At 41.6% G+C, this 25,864-nt stretch overlaps 1 protein-coding gene across 4 annotated transcripts in view; it reads left to right on the forward strand.

The window, feature by feature from the left end:
- The window catches only part of rif1 (replication timing regulatory factor 1), a 103,308-nt gene that overhangs the window by 69,606 nt on the left and 7,838 nt on the right, over positions 1 to 25,864 (forward strand). For 3 of the 4 annotated variants that reach the window (XM_059647482.1, XM_059647484.1, XM_059647483.1), the window contains exons 25-32: positions 727 to 826; positions 6,259 to 6,384; positions 7,201 to 7,346; positions 7,837 to 7,926; positions 10,134 to 10,191; positions 11,945 to 14,818; positions 21,654 to 21,815; positions 25,058 to 25,135. In XM_059647482.1, the coding sequence (XP_059503465.1) occupies positions 727 to 826; positions 6,259 to 6,384; positions 7,201 to 7,346; positions 7,837 to 7,926; positions 10,134 to 10,191; positions 11,945 to 14,818; positions 21,654 to 21,815; positions 25,058 to 25,135 (3,634 nt within the window). Of the gene's footprint in view, positions 1 to 726; positions 827 to 6,258; positions 6,385 to 7,200; positions 7,347 to 7,836; positions 7,927 to 10,133; positions 10,192 to 11,944; positions 14,819 to 21,653; positions 21,816 to 25,057; positions 25,136 to 25,864 lie in introns of those variants that run through there. The other variant, XM_059647485.1, reaches the window with a different exon arrangement.

Here is a 25,864-nt window from a genome sequence, read left to right on the forward strand (position 1 = left end):
AAAGTATCTAGATACAGATCTTAAGAACAAAGTAGGAGTAACAAAGTTAGAAGTTAAGCATTGCCGTTAATTATAGTACAATGACACCACCTCAGTTTTAAGTAAAAAATGTTTTAAAATTGCTGAAAGTTCAAATATTGTGCCTTCCTTAAGAATGTAGCCACGGTGGTATCACACTTCGAGGAATCACTTCGACACTTCCACACTGGGCCCCTGAGAGTTGGCTGGGCCTGCTGAGTCCAAGGTTGGGAGGCTGTGGCAAGGAGAAGGAAGAAGAGAGAAGAAAGTGGGGGAGAAAACACACAAGAGCAGAAAAAAAAGGGAAAGCAAGAAAAGGAAACAGATGGAGTCTGTCTAAAGTGCGCTACTCTGCTGCCATCTTGGATTGCAAAGGATGAGTCATGCCACCTGTGCTAGACATAATGTGAAAAGACATACACAATAAAATTCTCAGTCCCCATTCAGTGTTATGTGCCCCATTAACCAACAAAGCAGACTCACTTAAAACAGGAATTTGCTCTACATGTTGCATTGACCTGTATAAAAGCAGTTGCTGTTTTTATTTCATTAAATATTGAAAGATGTTAATTTTTAACTTTTTAAACTGATATTGTAGTGATAAATTTATTTAACTTTTGGAGCCATGCTCCTCCTCGCCATAAGGGCTTTGTCTCCACAGGTATTTTTGAAGCATGTGTGACATTGAGTTTTTTTGTTTCACTATAGGTCAGTCTTAAGTCGTGTCAGACAGAAGACACCCATTATATTACCTGGCTTTGAGACCTTAGAGTTGACAGAAGAGTCAAGTGGGCCGTACTCTGATTTGGTAAGTTTGTAAAGCACAGTTTATCTTTCTGCTATGACAACATGCTGGCATAGTCTATTAAAAGAAAAGACCAAAATACATACTCTATGTTTAAAATTTGAATATCCCCATAAGACTTCAGTATTTCATATGTAGAACATAGAACATAGATCAGTACAGCACAGAACAGGCCCTTCAGCCCACAATGTTGTGCCGACCATTGATCCTCATGTATGCACCCTCAAATTTCTGTGACCATATACATGTCCAGCAGTCTCTTAAATGACCCCAATGACCTTGCTTCCACAACTGCTGCTGGCAACGCATTCCATGCTCTCACAACTCTCTGCGTAAAGAACCTGCCTCTGACATCCCCTCTATACTTTCCACCAACCAGCTTAAAACTATGACCCCTCGTGCTAGCCATTTCTGCCCTGGGAAATAGTCTCTGGCTATCAATTTTATCTATGCCTCTCATTATCTTGTATACCTCAATTAGGTCCCCTCTCCTCCTCCTTTTCTCCAATGAAAAGAGACCGAGCTCAGTCAACCTCTCTTCATAAGATAAGCCCTCCAGTCCAGGCAGCATCCTGGTAAACCTCCTCTGAACCCTCTCCAAAGCATCCACATCTTTCCTATAATAGGGCGCCCAGAACTGGACGCAGTATTCCAAGTGCGGTCTAACCAAAGTTTTATAGAGCTGCAACAAGATCTCACGACTCTTAAACTCAATCCCCCTGTTAATGAAAGCCAAAACACCATATGCTTTCTTAACAACCCTGTCCACTTGGGTGGCCATTTTAAGGGATCTATGTATCTGCACACCAAGATCCCTCTGTTCCTCCACGCTGCCAAGAATCCTATCCTTAATCCTGTACTCAGCTTTCAAATTCGACCTTCCAAAATGCATCACCTCGCATTTATCCAGGTTGAACTCCATCTGCCACCTCTCAGCCCATCTCTGCATCCTGTCAATGTCCCGCTGCAGCCTACAACAGCCCTCTACACTGTCAATGACACCTCCGACCTTTGTGTCGTCTGCAAACTTGCTGACCCATCCTTCAATCCCCTCATCCAAGTCATTAATAAAAATTACAAACAGTAGAGGCCCAAGGACAGAGCCCTGTGGAACCCCACTCACCACTGACTTCCAGACAGAATATTTTCCTTCTACTACCACTGGCTGTCTTCTGTTGGCCAGCCAATTCTGTATCCAAGCAGCTAAGTTCCCCTGTATCCCATTCCTCCTGACCTTCTGAATGAGCCTACCATGGGGAACCTTATCAAATGCCTTACTGAAGTCCATATACACCACATCCACAGCTCGACCCTCATCAACTTTTCTAGTCACATCCTCAAAAAACTCGATAAGGTTTGTAAGGCATGACCTACCCCTCACAAAGCCGTGTTGACTGTATTTGATCAAGCCGTGCTCTTCCAGATGGTCATAAATCTTTTCCCTCAGAATCCTTTCTAACACCTTGCCGACGACAGACGTGAGACTTACCGGTCTATAATTGCCGGGGATTTCCCTATTTCCTTTCTTGAAGAGAGGAATTACATTTGCCTCTCTCCAGTCCTCAGGTACAACTCCAGTTGAGAGCGAGGATGCAAAGATCTTCGCAAGTGGCGAAGCAATTGCATTTCTCGCTTCCCAAAGCAGCCGAGGACAAATCTGATCCGGGCCTGGCGACTTGTTAATCTTAATGTTTGACAAAATTTTCAGCACATCAGCTTCGTCTATCTCTATCCATTCCAGCATGCACACCTGCTCTTCAAAGGTTTCATTCACTACAAAGTTCGTTTCTTTCGTAAAGACAGAAGCAAAAAACTCATTCAGGGCTTCCCCTACCTCCTCAGGCTCCACACACAAGTTCCCTATGCTATCCCTGATCAGCCCTACTCTTTCCTTGATCATTCTCTTATTCCTCACGTAAGTGTAAAATGCCTTTGTGTTTTCCCGGATTCCTTCTGCCAAGCCTTTCTTGTGCCCCCTCCTGGCTCTCCTCAGACCATTTTTGAGCTCCTTCCTTGCCTGCATGTAATCCTCTCTAGCTGAACTTGACCCTAGCTTCCTCCACCTTATGTAAGCTACCTTCTTCCTTTTCACTAGAAGCTCCACCGCTCTCGTCATCCAAGGTTCCTTAATCTTACCCCTTCTTGCCTGTCTCAGAGGGACATATTTACTCATCACTCCCAACAACTGTTCCTTAATCAGTCTCCACATGTCTATAGTTCCCTTACCATGGAACAACTGCTCCCAGTCCATGCTTCCTAACTCATGTCTAATCGCATCATAGTTTCCTCTTTCCCAATTAAATATCCTCCCATTCTGCCTAATCCTCTCCTTCTCCATAGCTATGTAGAACGTGAGGCAGTTATGGTCACTATCACCAAAATGCTCTCCCACCACAAAATCTGATACCTGCCCCGGCTCGTTTCCGAGCACCAAGTCTAGAATGGCCTCTCCCCTCGTCGGCCTGTCAACGTACTGCGTTAGGAAACCCTCCTGAACACACCTTACAAAAACAGCTCCATTCAAATCTTCTGCTCGAAGGAGGTTCCAATCAATATTAGGAAAGTTAAAGTCACCCATTACAACAACCCTACTGCGTGCACACTTTTCCAAAATCTGTCGACCTATGCTTTCTTCAATCTCCCTGCTGCTATTGGGGGGGCCTGTAGTAAACCACTAACGAGGTGACTACTCCCTTGCTGTTCCTAATTTCCACCCATACTGACTCAGTAGGCAGATCTTCCTCGACAAAGGAAGCGTCTGTAGCTGTGATACCCTCTCTGATTAGTAGTGCTACACCCCCTCCTCTTTTTCCCCCCTCCCTATTCTTTTTAAATGTTCTAAACCCTGGAAGATCCAGCAACCATTCCTGCCCATGAGAAACCCATGTCTCTGTTATGGCCACAACATCATAGCACCAGGTACTGATCCATGCTCTAAGTTCATCACTTTTATTCCTGATACTCCTTGCATTAAAGCAAACACACTTTAACCGATCCCTTGGTTCCTTCCCAGGAAAATCCTTCCCACTAGCTGGTCTACCTCTTGCTACTGCCTCACCTGCATCAACGCTCACCTCTGGTATACAGCTCAGGTTCCCACCCCCCTGCCATACTAGTTTAAACCCTCTCGAACTACTCGAGCAAACCTTCCACCCAGGACATTGGTCCCCTTCCAGTTCAGATGCAACCCGTCCTTCTTGTACAGGTCCCACCTTCCCCAGAAGGCATCCCAATTATCAACATATCTGAAGCCCTCCCTCCTACACCAGCTGCGTAGCCACGTGTTCAGCTGCGCCCGCTCCCTGTTCCTCACCTCGCTATCTCGTGGCACCGGTAGTAAACCAGAGAACACTACTCTGTTCGTCCTGCTCTGCAGCTTCCATCCTAACTCCCTGAAATCACTTTTTATATCCTCAAACCTATTTCTGGCTATATCATTTGTGCCAATATGTAACACGATTTCTGGCTGTTCGCCCTCCCCTTTTAGAACTTTATACACCCGATCGGAGACGTCCCGGACCCTGGCACCAGGGAGGCAACATACCTTCCGGGAATCCCGATCTTGCCCACAAAATCTCCTGTCGATTCCCCTAACTATCGAGTCCCCTACCACAAGTACTTTTCTATTCTGCCCCCTTCCCTTCTTTGCCACAGTGTCAGGCTCAGTGCCAGAGAACTGACTACTATGGCTTTCCTCTGGTAGGTCATCCCCCCCCAGCAGTATCCAAAACGGTATACTTATTGCTGAGGGGAATGCCCACAGGGGATCTCTGCACTGTCTGTCTGTCCCCTTTCCTCCCCCTAACTGTAACCCATCTATCCTCGTCCTGAGCCTTAGGAGTGACCAACTCCCGATAACTCCTCTCAATTACCCCCTCTGCCTCCCGAATGATCCGTAGTTCATCCAGCTCCAGCTCCATTTCCCTAACACGGTTTTCAAGGAGCTGTAGCTGGGTGCACTTCCCGCAGATGTAGCCAGCGGAGACGTGTGCCACATCTCCCAACTGCCACATTCTGCAGGAGGAGCAAGCAACTGCCCTAGCATCCATACCCCACTTAGCCGCCTTGCTGATATTTATGGTCACTGCTTTCCTTCCCGGCTGCCCCTCTGGTCCTCGTCACTTCCTCCGCTGCTCCCGCTCCTTCTCTGAAAGAGGAAAAAAACACCGCTGCCCGCTACCGGTAAGTAATTTTAAAAATAAACTGCTTTACCTTAGCTGCAGTCTTCCTGGTCCGTCTTGCCTCCGCTGCTGCTCGCACTCAAAATGTGTTTGAGAACATTTTTTATTATCTTCATAAATAGATTAACGTTCCTAATTGCCGATGTGTTACACTGTTCACCCTTAAAGTGTTCAGATTCTATAAAGCACAAAATTTTGGAGCAAAATATTTAATACTTCTGCATATTCAACCCACTTGCACAGCTAAAGTTGTTCGTTTTGGATTACTAAACCAGAGAATTTTAATTGCCAATATGGTAGTTGGAAAGTTTGATTTTTTTTTAAAAATCCAAATATTGCATTCTGCACCTGTGTGTTGTAAAAACAAAGTTGCTTCACTAATACCACTTTTTAAGGGCAGAAATCTTTGGATAGATGAGAGATGTATTGATGGCACCCCACATCATAGCCTGACTTGTCACAACCTGCTTAAAGTGACTAAGCAACCTTTTTGGTTGTATGAAAATTACTATCGCTTTTTTTGGAGCATCTTATAGTCTGCGATGGTTCAAGATACCAGCTCACAGCTGTCTTCTCCAGGCAACTAGGAGTGGTCAGCAAAAGCTGCTTTTGTGAGTGCCGCACGGGTTAATAGAATGTACAAATGCATTGTGTTTAACTATTGTGTAATGGCGTTGGCCAATTTTGTTTTCGATATTGAAAGTGATACTGATTCTGATTAAATTGCTGATACCCCAAGTTTCAGACCTACTTCAACTGAAATTTAGAAGCATCAACAATTATGTTTGGCTTATAAACTGTCATTTAATAAGAGATCATCTCACAATGTAGTTTATTAACCTGGGGGACAGATTATATGTTTTGACAGTGGAAAGTATAAACATTTGTAATGTATCTATTGTTGTGCTGGTACCTTGATTCTTTGCCATAAGTGAAGAATGCATGTTGATTGTTAAATATCCTACAAAAAAATAAGTGTTTGGATACATCAGTTGCACTTTTTCATGTAACAGAAACAGCATGTGCTGGAGAAAAACAACTGGCCTGGCAGTTTCTTTAGAACAAAAGCAGAATTAAAGTTTCACGTCCAGTGTCCCTTCATAATGAATGAGGAAGCGTCACTAGGTTTGAAATGTTAACTTTTTTTTTCCCCTATAGATGCTACCAGACCTGTGCGTTTCTCCGGTACACTTCTTGTTTTAGAATTCTAGCATCTGCAGTTCGTGTTCACTTCTTATGTATTCTTTTCCGCAGTCAGAACATTCCCAATTAGACACTAAACTCAGTGGTGTGCAAGTTAATTCAGTTGGAAAAAGAGAGTCATTGCTTGCAAGAGCTGAGGATCTGAGAGAGAACAGTTTGCCTCAAACTCCAGCAAAGGTAGGTTTAGTACAAATATTTTGCACTTGAATGAGGCTGTGTGTATAGAACATTGAGTTCAGAGTATATCTGACATAATGCTCATGTGATCATTTGAGGTTACAGGTTCAAAGTTTGCGGGGGAATAATGAGTACACGTAGTTTAAATGAGATGAGGGTATTGAGGAAGGCTGCCGTTTCAGGCCTAGAACCTTCTTCATTTCTGAAAAAGGATCTAGGCCTGAAATGTCAGCCTTCCTGCTCCTTTGATGCTGTTTGGTCTCCTGTGTTCATCCAGCTCTACACCTTGTTATCTCAGATTCTCCAGCATCTGCAGTGCCTACTATCTCTAAGAGTATTGAGGATTTCTTTTCTGAGAAATATCTTCTTGGAGAGCTAATGCAGATTTCTTCAGAAAGACTTCTCTTGGAGAAATGCTTGTAGTAGCTACCATTAATATATAACTGTTTCAGAGATAGTAGGAACTGCAGATGCTGGAGAATCTGAGATAACATGATGTAGATCTGGATGAACACAGCAGGCCAAGCAGCATCATAGGGGCAGGAAAGCTGACGTTTCAGGCCTAGAAGGTCTAGCTTTCCTGCTCCTATGACGCTGCTTGGCCTGCTGTGTTCATCCAGCTGTACACCTTGTTATCCCATTAATATATAACTGTCTGGTATTGTCAAAGGTTTTGTTTGGTAACAATATTTTATGTTTTAGCATGTTAATTTTGCAGTGAAAACGTGTTTAGAGCAGGTTTGTAGCTACTCCTCTTGTTTTGTGGGCTCGAAGGCTGAGCAGTCATACCTACTTCCACATTCTCTCCCTTTGCAGTTGAAGCTAGATTTTTCTTCTCCCAAAATGCCACGACAAGAGCTACTGCTAGAGGAGGAGAAATCAATAGATTTTGTGTTTATACCCCCTGAACCTAAGGAACGAATTTTGACAGAGCATCAGAAAGAGGTGTTATGGACAAAGAGGTGGGTTGAAGGAACCAGAAGTCACTATGTGCTTATTTCTCATGGGCTATCAGATCTTCACCCTGTTTAGACTGGTAGACAAGCTGTTCATGTGGGAATGAGGTGAGACAGTGTGTTGCCCTCTTTGTGTCTGCAGCTGCATCTGTGTTCTTAGTCATTCGTGTATTATCAGAACAAATATGGCTGTCTCATTCATTTTGTTTCTTTTTTTTTGTCCACGAAATCTGTTGCATTTTACCAACTGACGATAAATAATGTTTACATTAAGAATACAATTTGATGGCTAGGTTTTAAAAAAGCAGGCTTTTTTTATATATTACGCTGTGAAAAAGTTATTCACAATCTAACCTATTCACTTTTGTAGATCAGGTCATTTAAAAGTCACATTTTCCAATGATTTGCCTTCACTTGTAATGCATGTAACAGATATATGCTAAAATAAGCAATTTTAAGGGCTTCTCCATTTTAACATGTATTTTTCCCGAACCAGGACTGACATTCCTGCCATGTACAATAACTTAGATGCATCTCAGGATTCTCACTTGTTTTCCCAGTACACACAATCTCGGGAGGAAAATTTGTAAGTAGATCTTTTTACTTGGTATCTACCAGTCTATTTAGTTTGCATGTTAACAAAATTCATTAACACCCAAGCACTAGGTATTTTGTCTGTGATGTAATTGTGTGAACTGTGAAGCTGGCAAAGTGAAATATGTCTCAATTTTAAACAACTCTTGGAACTCTCTTTTGGATTATTTTAGGAAAGATCAATATAATTGAAAAATTGACCATTTGCTGAAATTGGCCTTAGATGGGGCTACATGTGTGATGTTAGATTTAATGGTAAAGGTATACTTTCCAGTCCAGCCTAGCAGACTTTTCAGAATCCTTTTGCATAGAAGATGTAACTTAGAATTTGCAACACAAACAAAGGCCAAAGATGTCCTGGTTAGGCGGTTTGTCTAGGAGTGTACAACCTAGGTGGATTAGCCGTGGTAAATCAAGGCATATGTAATAGGGTGGGGCGTGGATCTAGGTGGGATGCTCTTTGGAGGTTCAGTGCAAACTCAGTGGAATGAATGGTCTCTGTCTGTATTGTAGGGATCCTGTGGTTTTAAACCATTCAACCCAACTGGCCTGTGCTGATATTTTCTTTTTCTTTGAATTTGACGATGATTTTGTTTTAATAGTGATGTGGGCATCCATAACTGGACCAGTATTTATTCATCCCAGAGAGCAGTTGAGAGTCAATCATATTGTTATGGATCTGGAGTCACATGTAGGTCAGGCCAGATTAGGATGACAGATTTCCTTCCCTGTAGGCCATTACTGACCCAGCTGGTTTTTAACAGCAGTTGACACTGGCTATATGACTGCAATTAGGCTAATTTTCCTATTCCAGATTTTCAGTGTATTCATATTTCACTATCATGGTGATTTGAATCCAGGTGCTTAAGAATATTAGCTTGCAGTTCTGCATTGCTGATTCGGTGGTAGTACTACTATGTCATTACAGCCCCAGTACTCCACCTGTGCAACTTCTGAGTTTCTCCAGGAATTTCTTCAATATTTGACCAAAGCTGACTACTTGCATCTTGAGCATGGAGCTTAGTTTGGTGATAATTTGGGAATATTGGGAATAATGCAAGTTTCAAGATGTCTATATGCTCACTGCGTCACTGAGTTTTTTTTTGGCCTGTTTCCCTCTCCTCATTTTGCATGAAGAAACTGAACTAAATAAACAAATGCAAAGTACTGTAGGTGCTGTTTGAGGTGCTCTCAAAGTAGTCTGTACAGTAGAACATTGATAGTTGAATAGTAGGTTTTGGGATTTTTGTCTTTGTTTTGTTTTATTCTGTTTTCCCATTTCCTTTGGGTAGCAGGTACTAGAAGTGAAAGAGTTTATTTTACTTGCAACACAGATGTCTAATTGGTTGTAACCAGTTGAGACCTTTACAGTATACTGGTGCTCAAACCCAGACGAATACACAGGAGTGTCTGTTCACGAGCACACCTTTCCTTGCTAGTGTGCACACCAGAGTTGCTGTCTGTTTTTATATTCTTGGAAGGGCAAAATACAAGGTGCCTAAAAGATGGAAGGCAATCAGCACATTATCTCTTCCAGTGGCATCTCTGGTATTTTTCTGGCATTTTATATGTGTGACATGCCATTGGTAACACAGGACTTTGCCCGACCCCACTGAATTTGCATTCTTTTTCATTGTCTGTAGCAGTCCTGTTTACTTATTAGACATATTTTGGAAATTTAAAATGTTCAAAGTACTTCAGGGATAATGGGAACTGCAGATGCTGGAGAATCCGAGATAACAAAGTGTTGAGCTGGATGAACACAACAGGTCAGGCAGCATCTTAAGAGCACAAAAGCTGACGTTTCAGGCCTAGACCCTTCTGATGACGTCAGCTTTTGTGCTCCTAAGATGCTGCCTGACCTGTGTTTATCCAGCTCAACACTTTGTTAAAGTACCTCAGGGTTTTGATCGTCATCATGACAAAGCTAGCTCCAAAAGAGCAGAAAACAGTGATTGCTGTTTAGACAGAGCTGTACTGAATTAGGCAGTTTCACATGTTCTGATTTGAGTTAAACCCCATTTCATACATTTGGCAAAACAGCTTTCATTTTCCACCCCGTAGCCCTGCCGATCAAAAGTAAAATTCGATTTAATTATTTCCAAATTCCTTATTCCACGATTTCAAGTTAATGAGACTGTATGATATACAGTGATCTAATTTTGTTACCGGATTTCTGCCTTTTATCTCCTCCCCCAGAGATAATCCTGCAAAGAAACTTGAGGAAGCAGCGGAAACATCTGAAAACCTACCACAGGTGGATGATAACTTTTAGCAAAATTTGTTTTTTTTTAAATGATTAGGTGCAAATGTAACCTAGCCACAAGGAAATGAAGATTGAATGTTAATTATAAACACTGCACTCTTATTGGATAATTTGAGTCGATTCTACTTTGGTCTGGAGATGAATGTGTCACTGAAAGATTCCTCAGCAAATTGTAGCCTGATTAGGTCATATTGTTGCTTTTTAATCAGCTTTTACCACATTGGGACTCAAACATGACACTCAACTGATGAAACTACTGAGATTCAAATTGGTAGCCACAAGATATCCGGGAATGATTCAAAGAAATCTCTTTGCCCTTAAACTACCCGTGTTATACAGATGTGTATCCTGCTGCTTGAGTATTGACTAATTAATCAGCTGTTAAGTGTAAATTATTACTGAATTGCAGTTTAAAGTGATGGTGTGGGGCAATTTGTGGATCGTAAACTTGAATAAGTTTGTATATGGTCCCTTTTTTAAGTTTGTTTCAATTTAGAAATGACTAAAAGCATGAATTTGTTTACATAAAAATTAGTTTATTGCTAAATGACTGTTGCAGTTACCCAAGTAAAAGTGATAGTTATTAACTGAAAATAAAAATGCAAAAGTTAAAAAGAGGCAGGAATGAAAGATACTTATGAAGATGGAAGTTTGTTCAGTATCTAAGATTGTTGAACATCCACTTTCCAAAGTGAAAAGTTGAATTCAGCAACTGTCATGATTTCTGTGGTCATATAGTTGAAGGTTGTTCCCATAGGTGGATAGAGCAGAACAGGTCCTGGGATTGAGTGACGGCTCCTTTCTTTGATTTTATGACAATAAAGTGATGGCCCTTGGTAGCTTGGCTTAGTATACAAAATCATCCTCCCTCCTGTTGTGAAACAGTGACTACATCAAGATGTCTCCCTTGTGGTTTCTGCACTAAATGGTTGCTCACAGAACTTTTAGGCAGTTTAACACTTAAAACTGTAGCTGTCCCAAACCATTGCACCATCTTTCATGTTAGGTACTGGATCAGTGTAGGTTTGGGAGGCAGATGCATCATTGCCTTTTAGTCAAGGCAATTGCTGTCTTACTGTTCAGCCATTAGCTTGCCTTGTTGTCATTGTCAGGTTTTGGTGACATAGGAATGGTTATTCTCTCCATGACCTTGAGATAATTGCTGTTTGAACCCACTATCAGCTGGGTCACAAAGGTTGTCATTTGCCTTTGAGGGACCTTGATTTTTGATATTCTTTGCATTCATTTAGATTTCTTTACAAAATATGCATTATAACTACCATAGTTCCCCACAATTGTAACAAATGAATTAGATTGTGAAGATTTACCTATACGTTATTTCCAACAAGAGCTGTTTCTCAGGCTGGGTAATAGTTTAATGTTGAATCCCAATGAAGACGATTTGTAAGGTTCAGTCTTGAAGTCAAGTTTATGAAATTGCTACAACCAGTCTGCTGAGGTACAAATATATTAACCTTGCCAAACATGTATTTCTGCCTAGAATACTAATACAGCAAGGGGCGTTCTTCTGAATACAGTGGATTCCACAAAGTAATAGATTGTTTATATTTGGTGCTGCTAAACTTGTAGGGCTCAGTGCTGCTAATAAACAGTAACATTTCAAAGAAAGCCTGTACTGATATGCTCCACTTTGAAGGTCAGTTAGTTTATGGAAAGTATGGGTCTGTTTAACTATGCCTCATAGCATCTGTTATAACATTGAGAAAAAATTTTTATTTTTCAGGATGAAGTTATGGAAACCGAAAATGAACTCGATACCCAAATTGCCACTGAGGCAAATAAGGAAAATGAGTTGCCTGATCAAGGAACTGACCAAGAATGTGTTGATCACAAAAGAAGTAGAACTGAACAAATCGTTGAAGATTCCATTGACTGTGTTTGCAGTGGCAAACAGGAGGAAGTGTTAAACATGGTGACTGAATCCAAATCAAACTGCACTGGTTGTGCCCCTGAATCAGGGGTCGGCAGTGCTGATGTCAGTGGTAGTTCTACCTCTTCTGACGTCATTTCTGGAACGCCACAAAAAACGAGCAGCAGACGACAGTCATTTATTACCCTGGAGAAGTTTGATCCCTCAACTACATATTGCTTCAGCAACTCGCCTTTGGTTAAAATGGCACAAGCAGCTGCTGAGGTTTTCATTCCTCAGCGGACTGAAGCAATGGAGGTGGAAGCTGCATCACCACCTGAGGTGAACAAAGTTTGCCAGGAAGTCAATTTGAGTACCACAAAAACCGGATCAATAAATGTACAAATCACTGGCAAACGCGGTAGACGTAGGCAAAGCAAAACTGAAAGGTCAGCTGAAGAAAAACCATCCAAGTACACTAAGGTGTCAAAAAGTACGAAGAGTTCCAAAGTTGAATCATCGGATAGAAAAAAAAATGCTTCAACTAATAGTAGAGACCACCTTAATAAAAGCAAAGCTGCATGCTGCCAGGATTCTGAGAGTCAGTCAAGTAACAAACAGACAAAAAGCAGTACTTCTAATGAGGTAAATTCTGAAACAACTCCTGTGGGCTCAAAAGAGAGAGCCTCATCAGAAGATGCTTCAAGCATACAAGTTGAGAATGATTCTTCTAAAATACTAACACAAAAAATGCTAAGGCGCTCTTCTCGGAAGCACTTTGATGTGGCCATGACTGATCAGATGGACAACAACGAAAAGAGAGATGATAAACTTGGAAAAAAGTCACAAAACGAGGGTGAGGAGCATCTTCAAAATTCTTTCCTGCACGATGAGCTTTGCAAAGAAAAAGATTCTAAAAGTAAGTCAGCAACTGAGAAAAACAGGATTTTAATAAGTGATTCTCAGGAGTCTGATTCCACCAAGAATACCCCAGATCCTGCTGACCGAGTCCGCCCTCGCTACCAGACTCGTAGGGCATCCCAAGGCTTGTCTGAAGCAGCAAACAGCTGCTCTGGCATTACTGAATTAGAGGGTTCTGAAGGCAATCCAAAACTTCAGGATGGTCAGAAGAAAAGAAGAATATCTAAGGGAAGAACAAAGACCAAAGAGCTGTCCCTCAAAAATAGCAAGACCAAAGTTTTGATGGAAGATGAAACAACTGTAAATAGCCAGGTGTACTCAAAAAATGAAAATGTAGAGGTTGAAAATCAGCAGGAAGGTATAGTGATGACCCAAATGGAAGAAGTAGAAAATATTAATGAAATGAATCGTTCACAGGTGTCTCCAGTGCCGCATGCATTCATTGAAGAGCCAAACATGGAAAAGGATGCAAAAGTGCACAGCATATCGCGTAACTCAAGAGATCAACCTGAAACTGTCGGATGTGTAAAAAGTCAGCTGGATTTAGAACCAGGCAAAACTGAAGAAGCCTCCACAAATGTCCACATTCCACCCTTGTCTTATGAGAAGGGGGTTTTATCAACTGATGACTGTTCATATCTTTCAGATAGGCTCCTCTTGACTAAAAGCAGTCCGCAATCAGATGAGTGCCATGTGAGAAGTAAAAGGACCCGGAAAACTAAAAATTGTGATTGCTGCAAAGGCGTTTCACAACATGGAAAATTGCAATTAGAAAGCAAGGAGAGTTTCACCAAACAAGATCCACAATCTGATGATCAAGAAGACCATACCGTATATCAGAGCTCTTCAATGAATTATCCTTCTGCAGAAGGACAATTGGAAAGCCCCAGGTTCAATGACGCTGCAAATGATGGACCTTGTGCTTTCAGCACGCCTCTGTCTGGGAATAGCAAAATTCAGTTTTTTGGTGGTTCTCTTAGTACTGTTACATCGGAGGTGGATTTGACAGAAGAGAGAAAGGTCATTCCAAGAATTGAAACCTCTGCGGAGCGGCAAGCGGCCGGGGAGCCCTCTGCAGAGCGGCAAGCGGCTGGGGATGATTCCTCCTCAGGCCCACAGGCAGATGGCTCTTTAATGGAGCAAAATGCAGTACCAGAGTCGTCATTCTCCAAGCAGGAAATGATCAGTTACTCTTCCACAGAGCTGAAAGTGGTGCAGGAGTCTTCAACAGAGCAGAAATCAGAGGAACCTTTCAATTATGGAGAGAATGAACAAGTAGAATCGTTGAAGGAAGATGATGGCACTGTTAAATTATCAATGTCAGAAGGAGAACCAGTATCCAACGATGCTTCTTTGATAAAGGATGAGCCATTAGAAAGCAAAGAATCATTAGCTGACTGTGAGGTGGAACAACATAAACCGAGTAGGGCAAGTGTAACTGTTCCAGATGATGGAGTGACCACTATACAGACTGAAACAGATCACATGGAAAGGACTAATGTTTCAACCCCATTTGACCAAAAGACTTTACAAGGTGGGCCAATAATTGCAGAGCAGTTGAAAGATATAGAGACTGTTGGAGATGAAGAGTCTTCTCTGGAGGTGGAGTTAACCACAGAAACTGTCCATAAACCGATGTCAGAGCATCTTATGGAATCGCCGCAAAAGACTAAAAATGATGCCTCTTTTCTGATTGGAACAATGCACAGTCCTTCTGAAATGCAGGCATGTTGTGTGTGGTCACCCACAGCATCTCCTTCTACAAGCATTCTCAAGAAAGGGGTTAAACGGCCATCTGAAAATGATTCTCCTTCTCCGATGACAAAGGTTGGTAAAATAAATCAAGTATTTGTATGACTCGGACTCTCTCTCAGTTTGGATAAGTTTGCAGATTGTTTTTTTTTAAAACGACTGAGTAACTGACTAATATTGACTAATGCTGAATTGGCTAACCTTAAAAATAATGTTGGTAATGTTATATTTAACATCAGCTCCTTAGTTAAGAGCGAAACGTAGGCTAAGTTGTCGAATCTGTACGGTGTAGAAGGTCACCTGGCCCAATGGGTCCACACTGACCCTCCGAAGAGCATTCCACGCAGATCCGATCCCTGCAACCCTGCACCTCCCACAGCCAGCCCAACCAGCCTGCATGTCCCTAAGCACGAGACGAGGTTGGAGCCGCTGAGGTAGGCCTACTAGTAGCAAAAGAGATTACGGTGAGATTTGAAAGGCAGGTTTTAAGAAAAGGAAGACACAGCACAACAGTTCCCACAAGGTTATGAGATACAGATACAGGCTTAACATTTTCAGTAAAAAAAATACAAGCAGTGGAAAGAAAACTTTAATATATATCGAATGATCTGGGAAGTGGAAGTAGAGATAATTGATGATTTCTTAAATTGATGATGATTACTTAAATTGCCTCATCCCTGAAACTATTCTGGTAAATCCTTTCTACACCCTCCCAAAGAGCATCATATACTAATTGAAGTATGATGATCAAGAATGCATACGATGTTGTAATTGTGGTCCAACCAGAGCTTTGAAAGTTAAACACAACTGCTTGACTTATTCAGAGGTAACAAGGTGTAGAGCTGGATGTACACAGTGGCCTCTGAATTTCTGAAGAAGGGTCCAGGCCCGAAATGTCAACCTTCCTGCTCCTCTGCTGCTTGGCCTGCTATGTTCATCTAGCTCTATGCCTTGTTATCTCAGATTCTCCAGTGTCTGCAGTTCCGACTATCTCTGCTTGACTTATTCACTCAGTTGCTTTGTTTATGAAGCTCTTGACTGGTTTGCCGACTGTTCTCTCAAATGTGTCTTGTCACACACAACGATCTGTGCACATGAACAGTCTGGTGACGCTTGCATCTGCATGCGCTTTTTAGATTCGCGTGATTAAGTCTACATAGCTGGTTTGTTCTGCCACTTTGCATCGGCTTACACTTCTCTGTATTGAATTCCATTTCCTACTTGTCTGCCTGGTATCAGTCCTGTTCCTCGTCTGTTGCAGTTAATTGTTACCATCTTCGCTTTGCCACTCTTTCCAAATTTTATTTGACTCTTCAATTTAATGACCCTCAATTTTGTTAGCCAGCCTTTTATACAGAGCTTTCTTAAAATCCATGTAGACAGCATCCACTGCATTACTTCACCCTAACGTCTATTAGATTAGCTTTTTACAAACTTATTGGTTTTCTTTCATTAACTCAAACTTAGTGTCTGTTAACATCTTTCTCCCCGACTTATTGATTTTAAAACCTTACCACTGATATTGAATTTACAAACTGGAGTTACAAGGAGTTCTCCTGTACTTTTTTCTTCTTGAATAAGAATGTCATGTTTGCCATTCTCCAATACTGTAGGACTTATGCGAAAGATTGTAATCCTTTTGCTGTTTCTGCACCCATTTTGTTTATCAAACTAGGATGTAAGCCTTCCAAACAGCAACTTGTCTTAAGTATAGCCAGCCTTTACTGGATATTTTGGCTACTAATTTTCATCCTATTTGTTTTCTCTAGCATCTCCAATTTTACTGCTGTTTTGTCAGTGATCTGTTTAATAAATGTCAATATAAAGCACTCAGTTAGCATACCACTGTTACCCTATGCCTCTATTAAATACAACTCTTTATACTTAAGTTTTTTTGCTTCTCCCCTGTCTTAGCCCATCTAGAACATAGAACAGTACAGCACAGAACAGGCCCTTCAGCCCACAATGTTGTGCCGACCATTGATCCTCATGTATGCACCTTCAAATTTCTGTGACCATATACACGTCCAGCAGTCTCTTAAATGACCCCAATGACCTTGCTTCCACAACTGCTGCTGGCAACGCATTCCATGCTCTCTCAACTCTCTGCGTAAAGAACCTGCCTCTGACATGCCCTCGATACTTTCCACCAACCAGCTTAAAACTATGACCCCTCGTGCTAGCCATTTCTGCCCTAATCTATTATTGAAACTCTCATTGTTGCCTTAATTACCATTTAAATTAAACCATTCTACTGTGCTACTAACTAGTTTTGTAACCATGAGGCCGTTCCAAAACTCTGCTTACATCAAAACTCAACAGCAAATCCCCGTCTCCAATTACCTCTGTGCTCACTGATCTACCTGCTGTTTACGATGTTGAATTCTTTTTCGGGTCAACTGCGGTATCCTCGTTCTCTTTGACAGCCTCATTACCCTTTTCACAATCCTTTTCAATTCATTACTTTTGACCTGGTTCTGTTTTGAAGAATTCACCATCATATGCTCTTTTTAAAAGAAGATATTTTGTTGTTTTCTTTCTTTTCCTTGTCATTTTGAAGAGCCTTGCTTTCATTATCTGTTGCCAATTTTCTGTCACTGTTCAGTCCCACTCTATCCTGGCCATGTCCTCCTCATCCCATTGAAATTCACCCTCTTCGCATTTACAAGTTCAGTTTTCTACTTTGGTGTTCATTCTTCTCCATTGCTAGTCTTAATCTTCGTGTAATGATCTCTTTTAAATCTGTGTTCCATCACAGTACTTGTTGTGCTTGGCCCAGTGCCTCTCCTTTCCAGTATAAAACCCAGCAGGGTCGTCTTCCGAGTTGGCGCAAGAGGTAATGGAAGTTCTCCTGAAAACATTTCAGAAATTCCTCCCTGTATGTACCCTTTATCCATGCAAAGATCGATTGGAACAATGATAAATAAAATCCCTTAATACTGCCATTCCAAAACATTTAAAGATTTAAAGTAAGAGTAGCAGTAGACAGTTTGGTCTAAGTTTGCTTCACTTGTGGTTAGGAATGTGAATTCAGAACACCACCTACTATAACCACTGATTTCCCAGGTCCAATAAGCAAGTTGTCCAACTGTCTTAAAAGTGTTAAATAGCCAGACAATTTCAAGGTCATCCACCCTTTGAAGAAATCAGTTCTCCCAGAATGAGTGAACACTAATTTTAAAATACTATCCGTTAGTTTTGACTGAACAACAAGAGGAATTTCCATTTTCACGTTTGCTTTGTCAAAGCCATTCACAATCGTGTACACTTGAATCAAATAATCCCTCACCTTTTTAAACTCAGTGAAAACAAGTCCGGTCTGTCTGACTTCACATAAGACAGCCTAACAGTCCATCGAGCACGTAGATATCCTCAGAAGTGCTTCCAGTACATTTACATCCTTCCTTAAATAAAGAGACCAAAACTGCACCCGACAATCAAGATCTGGTCTCATCAAGGCCCTAGTTAACTGTACCTTAGTGTCCTTACTTTAATAGAACATTACAGCACAGTACAGGCCCTTCGGCCTTCGATGTTGTGCTGGCCTGTCATACCAATCTGAAGCCCATCTAACCTACACTATTTCCATGTACATCGATATGCTTGTCTAATGACGACTTAAATGTACTTAAAGTTGGCGAATCTACTACCGTTGCAGGCAAAGCGTTCCATTCCCTTACTACTCTCTGAGTAAAGAAACTACCTCTGACATCTGTCCTATATCTTTCACCCCTCAATTTAAAGCTTTGCCCCCTCATGCTCGCTGTCACCATCCTAGGAAAAAGGCCCTCCCTATCCACCCTATCTAACCCTCTGATTATTTCATATGTCTCAATTAAGTCACCTCTCAACCTTCTCTCTAACGAAAAGAGCCTCAAGTCCCTCAGCCTTTCCTCGTAAGACCTTCCCTCCATACCAGGCAACATCCGAGTAAATCTCCTCTGCACCCATTCCAAAGCTTCCACATCCTTCTTATAATGCGGTGACCAGAACTGTATGCAATACTCCAAGTGTGGCCGTGCCGGAGTTTTGTACAGCTGCAGCATAACCTCATGGTTCCGGAACGCGATCCCTCTATTAATAAAAGCTAAAACACTATATGCCTTCTTAACAGCCCTGTCAACCTGGGTGGCAGCTTTCAAGGATCTGTGTACATGGACACTGAGATCTCTCTGCTCGTCTACACTACTAAGAATCTTAGCATTAGCCCAGTACTTTGCCTTCTAGTTACTCAGACCAAAGTATATCACCTCACACTTTTCTGCATTAAACTCCATTTGCCACTTCTCAGCCCAGCTCTGCAGCTTGCCAATGTTCCTCTGTAACCTGCAATATCCTTCCACACTTACCTACAACTCCACCGATTTTAGTGTCATCCTGCAAATTTACTAACCCATCCTTCTACACCCTCATCCAGGTCATTTATAAAAATGACGAACAGCAGTGGACCCAACACCGACCCTTGCGGTACACCACTAGTAACTGGTCCCCAGGATGAACATTTCCCATCAACCACCTCTGTCTTCTTTCAGCAAGCCAATTTCTGATCCAAACTGCTATATCTCCCACAATCCCATTCCTCCTCATTTTGTACAATAGCATACTGTGGGCAACCTTATCGAACGCCTTGCTGAAATCCATATACACCACATCAACCAGTTTACTCTCATCTACCTGTTTGGTCACCTTCTCAAAGAACTCAATGAGGTTTGTGAGGCACGACCCACCCTTCACAAAACCGTGCTGACTATCCCTAATCAAATTCATCTTTTCTAGATGATGATAAATCCTATCCCTTATAACCTTTTCCAACACTTTACCAACAACTGAAGTAAGGTTCCCTGGTCTGTAATTACCAGGGTTGTCTCTACTCCCCTACTTGAACAGGGGAACCACATTTGCTATCCTCCGGTCGTCTGGCACCATTCCTGTAGACAATGACGAGTTGAAGATCAATGCCAAAGGCTTGGCAATCTCCTCCCTGGCTTCCCAGAGGATTCTAGGATAAACCCCATCCGGCCCAGGGGACTTGTCTATCTTCACACTCTGTAGGATTTCTAATACCTCTTCCATGTGAACCTCAATCCCACCTAGTCTAGTAGCCTGTATCTCAGTATTCTCCTCGACAACATTGTCGTTTTCTAGAGTGAATACTGTCAAAAAATATTCAGTTTAGTGCTTCCCATATCTCCTCTGACCCCACACATAACTTCCCACTACTATCCTTGATTGGCTCTAATCTTACTCTCCTCATTCTTTTATTCCTCTAGTACCTATAGAAAGCCATAGGGCTGACCCTGATCCTATCCACCAGCAATTTCTCATGCCTCCTCCTGGCTCTTCTGAGCTCTCTCTTTAGGTCTTTCCTGAGTACCTTGTAACCCTCAAGCACCCTAACTGAGCCTTCACATCTCATCCTAACATAAGCGTTCTTCTTCCTCTTGACCAGAGATTCCACTTGCTTCGTAAACCACAGCTCCCGCGCTCTAGAGCTTCCTCCCTGCCTGACAGGTACATACTTATCTAGGACACATAGGAGCTTTTCTTTGAATAAGCTCCACATTTCCAATGTGCCCATTCTCTGCAATTTCCTTCCCCATCCTATGCTCCCTAAATCTTGCCTAATCTAATCATAATTGCCTTTTCCCTAGCTATAACTCTTGCCCAGTGGTATACACCTATCCCTTTCCAAGTAAATATGTTCACTTCCTGTCTTAATAAAGGATAGCATCCCACTTGCAACCTAATGTACATGCTGTACCTGCACACCACCTTTTTTTTAACCTGTTTCACCAGAACATCTAAATTCCTCTGCACCTTAGGGTTCTCCAGTTGTTTTCCGTTTTGTTAATACTCTGCTTCTTTCTGGCAAAGCAAATAACTGTTTATTTTCCCACGTTACATTCCACCTGCCAGGTCCATTTCCCTGTCATCCTGACGCCTTGTCTTCATGGCTGTCAGATATATTTATTTCAGTATGTATTCTCAATTCATATAGTTTGCTATGAATGCTACCTGCATTCAGACACAGTGCCTTTGCTTTCACTTCATCTAATCTTGATTGTTAGTGCATTCCTAGGATTTTCCTTTGCCCCTTTGTTATTTACTGACCCTTGTTTGCTTTCTTGCTAATCTCTTCCCTTACTATGACCCTATTCTCTGTTCCACATCTTTGCACATATGATCTCTTGCCCCTACTATTTAGTTTAAAATCTGCTGTACATGTAATTGATGAGAACATTGGTCCCAGGGAGGTTCCAAGTGTCTACTCTCCCAATGGTATTGCCCCATGAACCAGAACCCATTCTCCCACGCCAGTCTTTGAACTTTTTGAATGTAGCTGGGGTGTTAATCAGAGATTTTAACTTTGGGAAGATTTGCTTATTGATTTGAGGTCTGTTTGTCTCCTCGTAAATTGATATCCTTAATCAATTTTAATTAGTATATGTCCACATATTGCCTTTTATATATTTCATTAACATAGCTCCAACTTCTGTCCTGTTAAAATTTAAGAATGGAAAAGACCTAGCTTCATTCTCTGTCATAGAAAGATTTAACACAGATTTCTGGTATCTCAGCAGGTTTTCTCCCTTTTGTTTCACTCATTAAATGGAGGCCTGTATGAATGCTTATTCTTTTGAATAAAGACAGAAGTTAATTTTCTGTGCCCCAAATAATCAACTACTACAATGGGGGATGTTTAAACAGCTCAAAATCAATCTGGTTACTTTTTTTAGAAGTTACAGGTATTTTTACTCAGCATTCTACACAAGGTTGGAAAAATTAGTTTTAAAAACCAGAACAGTGTTTGGTTTAAATTAACTTTGTAATTTAGAATCTTCTGAGAAGGTGCCCTGTCTTTCACATCTTCATGAGAGTTCAGATTTTCCGTGTTCTGCGTTTTCTGTAGATTCGTCGTGTTTCGTTTGCAGATCCGATCCAGCAGGAAGGATTGGCAGATGATATTGATCGCCGTAGCCCAGTGGTGCGGTCCCATTCCTCTTCGGGAAATTCTCCTGGATTAAATTATGCTGCCACAAATGGTTGCAGCCAGCCCAATATTCAATCCAAGGTAGGGTTCATTGTTCTCTTTCACATTCTCAGTTTTACAAGATAATAATAGATGGGAGCGGTTGTGTTCTCTCTTAATTCACGCATCCAAAAAAGCCTAACTGTGTCTTCCATCCAGTTGTTGGCTGTACCAGGATGTTAGATGAAAAAGACATGAAAGTAATTTTCTGATGTAGTCTAATCTCTGAACGGGCTCATTTATTTCCATATTTTCATAATTGTTTGCAAAATGAGTATTTGAATTCAAGCTTTTGAACAGTAAAAGAACAATAAAATTCAGCCCAGATAGCAAGAACTGCAGATGTGGGAGTTGGAGATAACAAAGTGTGGAGCTAGAGGAACACTCTGAAACAAGGAACTAAGAGGGCTAAAAAGGAATATAAGATACCTTTAGCAAAAATGGTTAAGGAAAGTCCCAAAGCCTTTTATTCATATATAAAGAGCAAGAGGGTAACTAGAGAAAGGATTGGCCCACTAACTGACAAAGAAGGAAAGTTATGCATTGAGTCAGAGAAAATGGGCGACATTCTTAACGAGTACTTTGCATCCGTATTCACCAAGGAGAGGGACGTGACAGATGTTGAGGTTAGGGATAGATGTTTGATTACTCTACTCTAGGTCAAGTTGATATAAGGAGGGAGGAAGTGTTGGGTATCCTATGAGGCATTAAGGTGGACAAGTCCACAGGTCCGAAAGGGATCTATCCCAGGTTATTGAGGGAAGCGAGAGAGGAAATAGCCAGGGCCTTAACAGATATCTTTGCAGCATCCTTAAACGCGGATGAGGTCCTGGAGGACTGGAGAATTGCTAATGTTGTCGCCTTGTTTGAGAAGGGTAGCAGGGATAATCCAGGGAATTATTGACCAGTGGGCCTGATGTCAGTGGTCGGGAAGGTGTTGGAGAAGATACTGAGGGATAGGATCTATTCCCATTTGGAAGAAAGTGGACATATCAGTGATAGACAACATGGTTTTGTGGAGGGAAAGTCATGTCTTACCAACTTAATAGAATTCTTTGAGGACGCCAAAGTTGATTTTTGAGGGAAAGGCTGTAGATGTCATATACATAGACTTCAGCAAGGCATTGGATAAGGTTCCCCATGGCAGGCTGATGGAGAAAGTGAAGTTGCATGGGGTCCAGGGTGTGCTAGTTAGATGGATAAAAAACTGGCTTAGGCAACAGGAGACAGAGTAGTAGTGGAAGGGGGTTTCTCAAATTGGAGACCTGTGACCAGTGGTGTTCCACAGGGATCTGTGCTGGGACCACTGTTGTTTGTGATATACGTAAATGATTTGGAGGAAGGTATAGGTGATCTGATTAGCAAGTTTGCAGATGACACGAGGATTGTTGGAGTAGCAGATAGTGAAGGGGACTGTCAAAGATTACAGCAGAACATAGATTGGAGAGTTGGGCAGATAAATGGCAGGTGGAGTTCCATCTGGGCATGTGAGGTGATGCATTTTGGAAGATCTAATTCACGAGTAAACTATACAGTAAATGGAAAAGTCCTAGGGAAAATTGATGTACAGCGAAATCTGGGTGTTCAGGTCCATTGTTCCTTGAAGGTGGCAACGCAGGTCAATGGAGTGGCCAAGAAGACATACGGCATGCTTTCCTTCATCAGACGGGGTATTGAGTACTAGTGTTGGCAGGTTGTGCGGCAGTTGTATAAGACTTTGGTTCGTCCACATTTAGAGTACTATGCACAGTTCTGGTCGCCACATTACCAAGAGGATGTGCATGCTTTGGAGAAGGTGCAGAGGAGGTTCACCAGGATGTTGCCTGGTATGGGGAGCGCTTGCTATGAAGAAAGGTTGAGTAGAGTAGGATTATTTTCATTAGAAAGATGGAGATTGAGGAGTGATCTGATTGAGGTCTATAAAATCACGAGGGGTATAGACAAGGTGGATAGCAAGAAGTTTTTTCCCCCAGAGTGGGGGACTCACTTACTGGGGGTCATGAGTTCAAAGTGAGAGGAGGAAAGTTTAAGGGTGATATATGTGGAAAGTTCTTTACGCAGCGGGTGGTGGGTGCCTGGAACGTGTTGCCAGCGGAAGTGTTAGACGCAGACACAATAGTGTCTTTTGAGATGTATCTGGACAGGTACATGGATGGGCAGGGAGCAAAGGGGTACCGGCCCTTAGAAAATAGATGACAGGTTTAGACAGAGGATGATTTAAATGGCGGAGTGGACTTGATGGGCCAAATGGCCTTACTTCCATTCCTATGTCTTATGGTTTAGGACCTCGATCAGCGCAGGCTTGGAGGGCCAAAGCGACTGTTCTGTGCTGTAATTTTCTTTGTTCTAACACAGTAGGCCAGGCAACATCAGAGGAACAGGACAGCTGACGTTTCAGGTCAGAATCCAAATTCAGCCAGTATGTTTTTAGTTTACCCTCTACCAGTGGCTAACTTTAGAATCTCGCATTCAAGTTCGACTTTTAAGCTAATCCTTCAGTATAGGGCTGAGGAGATTCTGGAAAATCACAATTGCCATATTTGGCCATATGTCTATTATTCAACTTGGCATGCAAGATGCACGAAGCTGCTTAAAGAAGACCACAAGCATTCTGATATCCTGGCTAACGACTGTCCCACTAGTAACCCCACTAAAAAATTAAGGAATGTTTTGCAGATGCTCGTAACCTGTCTCATTTTGTGGTTTTGCTTTCAAACAGAAATAATCATTTGTTTGTTAACTCCAGTTATTGTTGTTATGTTTGTTGTGAAACTGAGTTGCGGATTGAAGTTCCACTCTAGATATTTGATCGCGCAATCATGCAAGTTGGCCTTCCAGTGTAGTACTAAGGAAATTTTGCACTGAGGCATCATCTTTCAGATAAAATATACCAAAGCTACTTGTACTCTGGATACTTGTCATGCTTTCTTTTGCTGCCATAGAAGATCAAGGCTTCTTCCCCCTATCTAGCTAATACTTATCTTTTGCCAGCGGAGAAAAAAAATTCAAAATCCCTTAACGTTGCCAACACTAAGAGTTGTTGTTCAAAAGTATTTCCTTGGTTTTATAAATCTTTGTCAAGTTCTAAGGTCATCAAGGGCACTATATACATGCAGTCGTTTGTTTTGTGTTTCATGCTGTCTTTTTTGATTTTACAACTGTTTGATCTTTATGGAGTTTAGAATGTCAAAGTGGAATTAGTTCTTTTTATTTAGTCAGTGTCTATTGAAACATTGGCTTGCATTATTTATGTTGACTCAATTTTGTATTTTTAATTCCTTCAGTACAACACCACTCCAACGAAAGGTTTCCTGTCTCCAAGCGCTCGCAGCTCTGGCTATAAAAGTTCAAAGAAATGTTTGGTAAATTGAAAGCTATTCTTATCGTGTAACTAAATGATGCTTGTATTGCTTTGCATTTCAAAAGCAAAGTAGAGAATACTAAGCAGTAGGGATGGCATATTCGTAGAGATGAACAGTTAATACTTAAGGTCAATGATCTCTGAATGGGCAGAGTTAGAGGTGTTACGTGCGCAAGGGAAAGGAGAAAGAACAGCATGGTAAGATTAGTCAAGTATTAACTAGGAGAGATTAAATAAGTGTTAGTGTACAAGTCCAAAGGATGTAGTGGTAGAACAGGTCGATTAATGAAGAAACACAATAGAGGAGCAGATGAATGGCGTTTTGGAGGTGTTATCTGGAAGTGAGAATGAAAGTAAAATAGAAATCTGCAAGCATGAAGGAAACAAAATAGAGAAAATGTTAAAGTCTGAAATTGGTCAACCTGTGTTGAGTCCTGTGTTGAATGGTCAAATAAGGTGGCAAGTTAAAATGGCAGACAACAAAACATTCAGATTTGTTCTTATGGACTGAGCCAAGGTGTTTTACAGAAGTGTGGTATTGTGGTATGGCTCCGGACTAATAATCCAGGGTCCCAAACTGAATGTTCTTGGGACGTTTGAGGTTGAATGCAACCACGGCAGTTATTGAATTCAGTTCAAAATAAAAGTCCTGAAATTAAAAACTAGTCTAATGACAAACATAAAATCATTTATTGATGTTTGTAAAAATAAATGTACTTTCAGTAAGAAA

The sequence above is a fragment of the Stegostoma tigrinum genome, chromosome 7 (genome assembly GCF_030684315.1).
Source record: "Stegostoma tigrinum isolate sSteTig4 chromosome 7, sSteTig4.hap1, whole genome shotgun sequence".
In the NCBI taxonomy this organism is placed as follows: domain Eukaryota; kingdom Metazoa; phylum Chordata; class Chondrichthyes; order Orectolobiformes; family Stegostomatidae; genus Stegostoma; species Stegostoma tigrinum.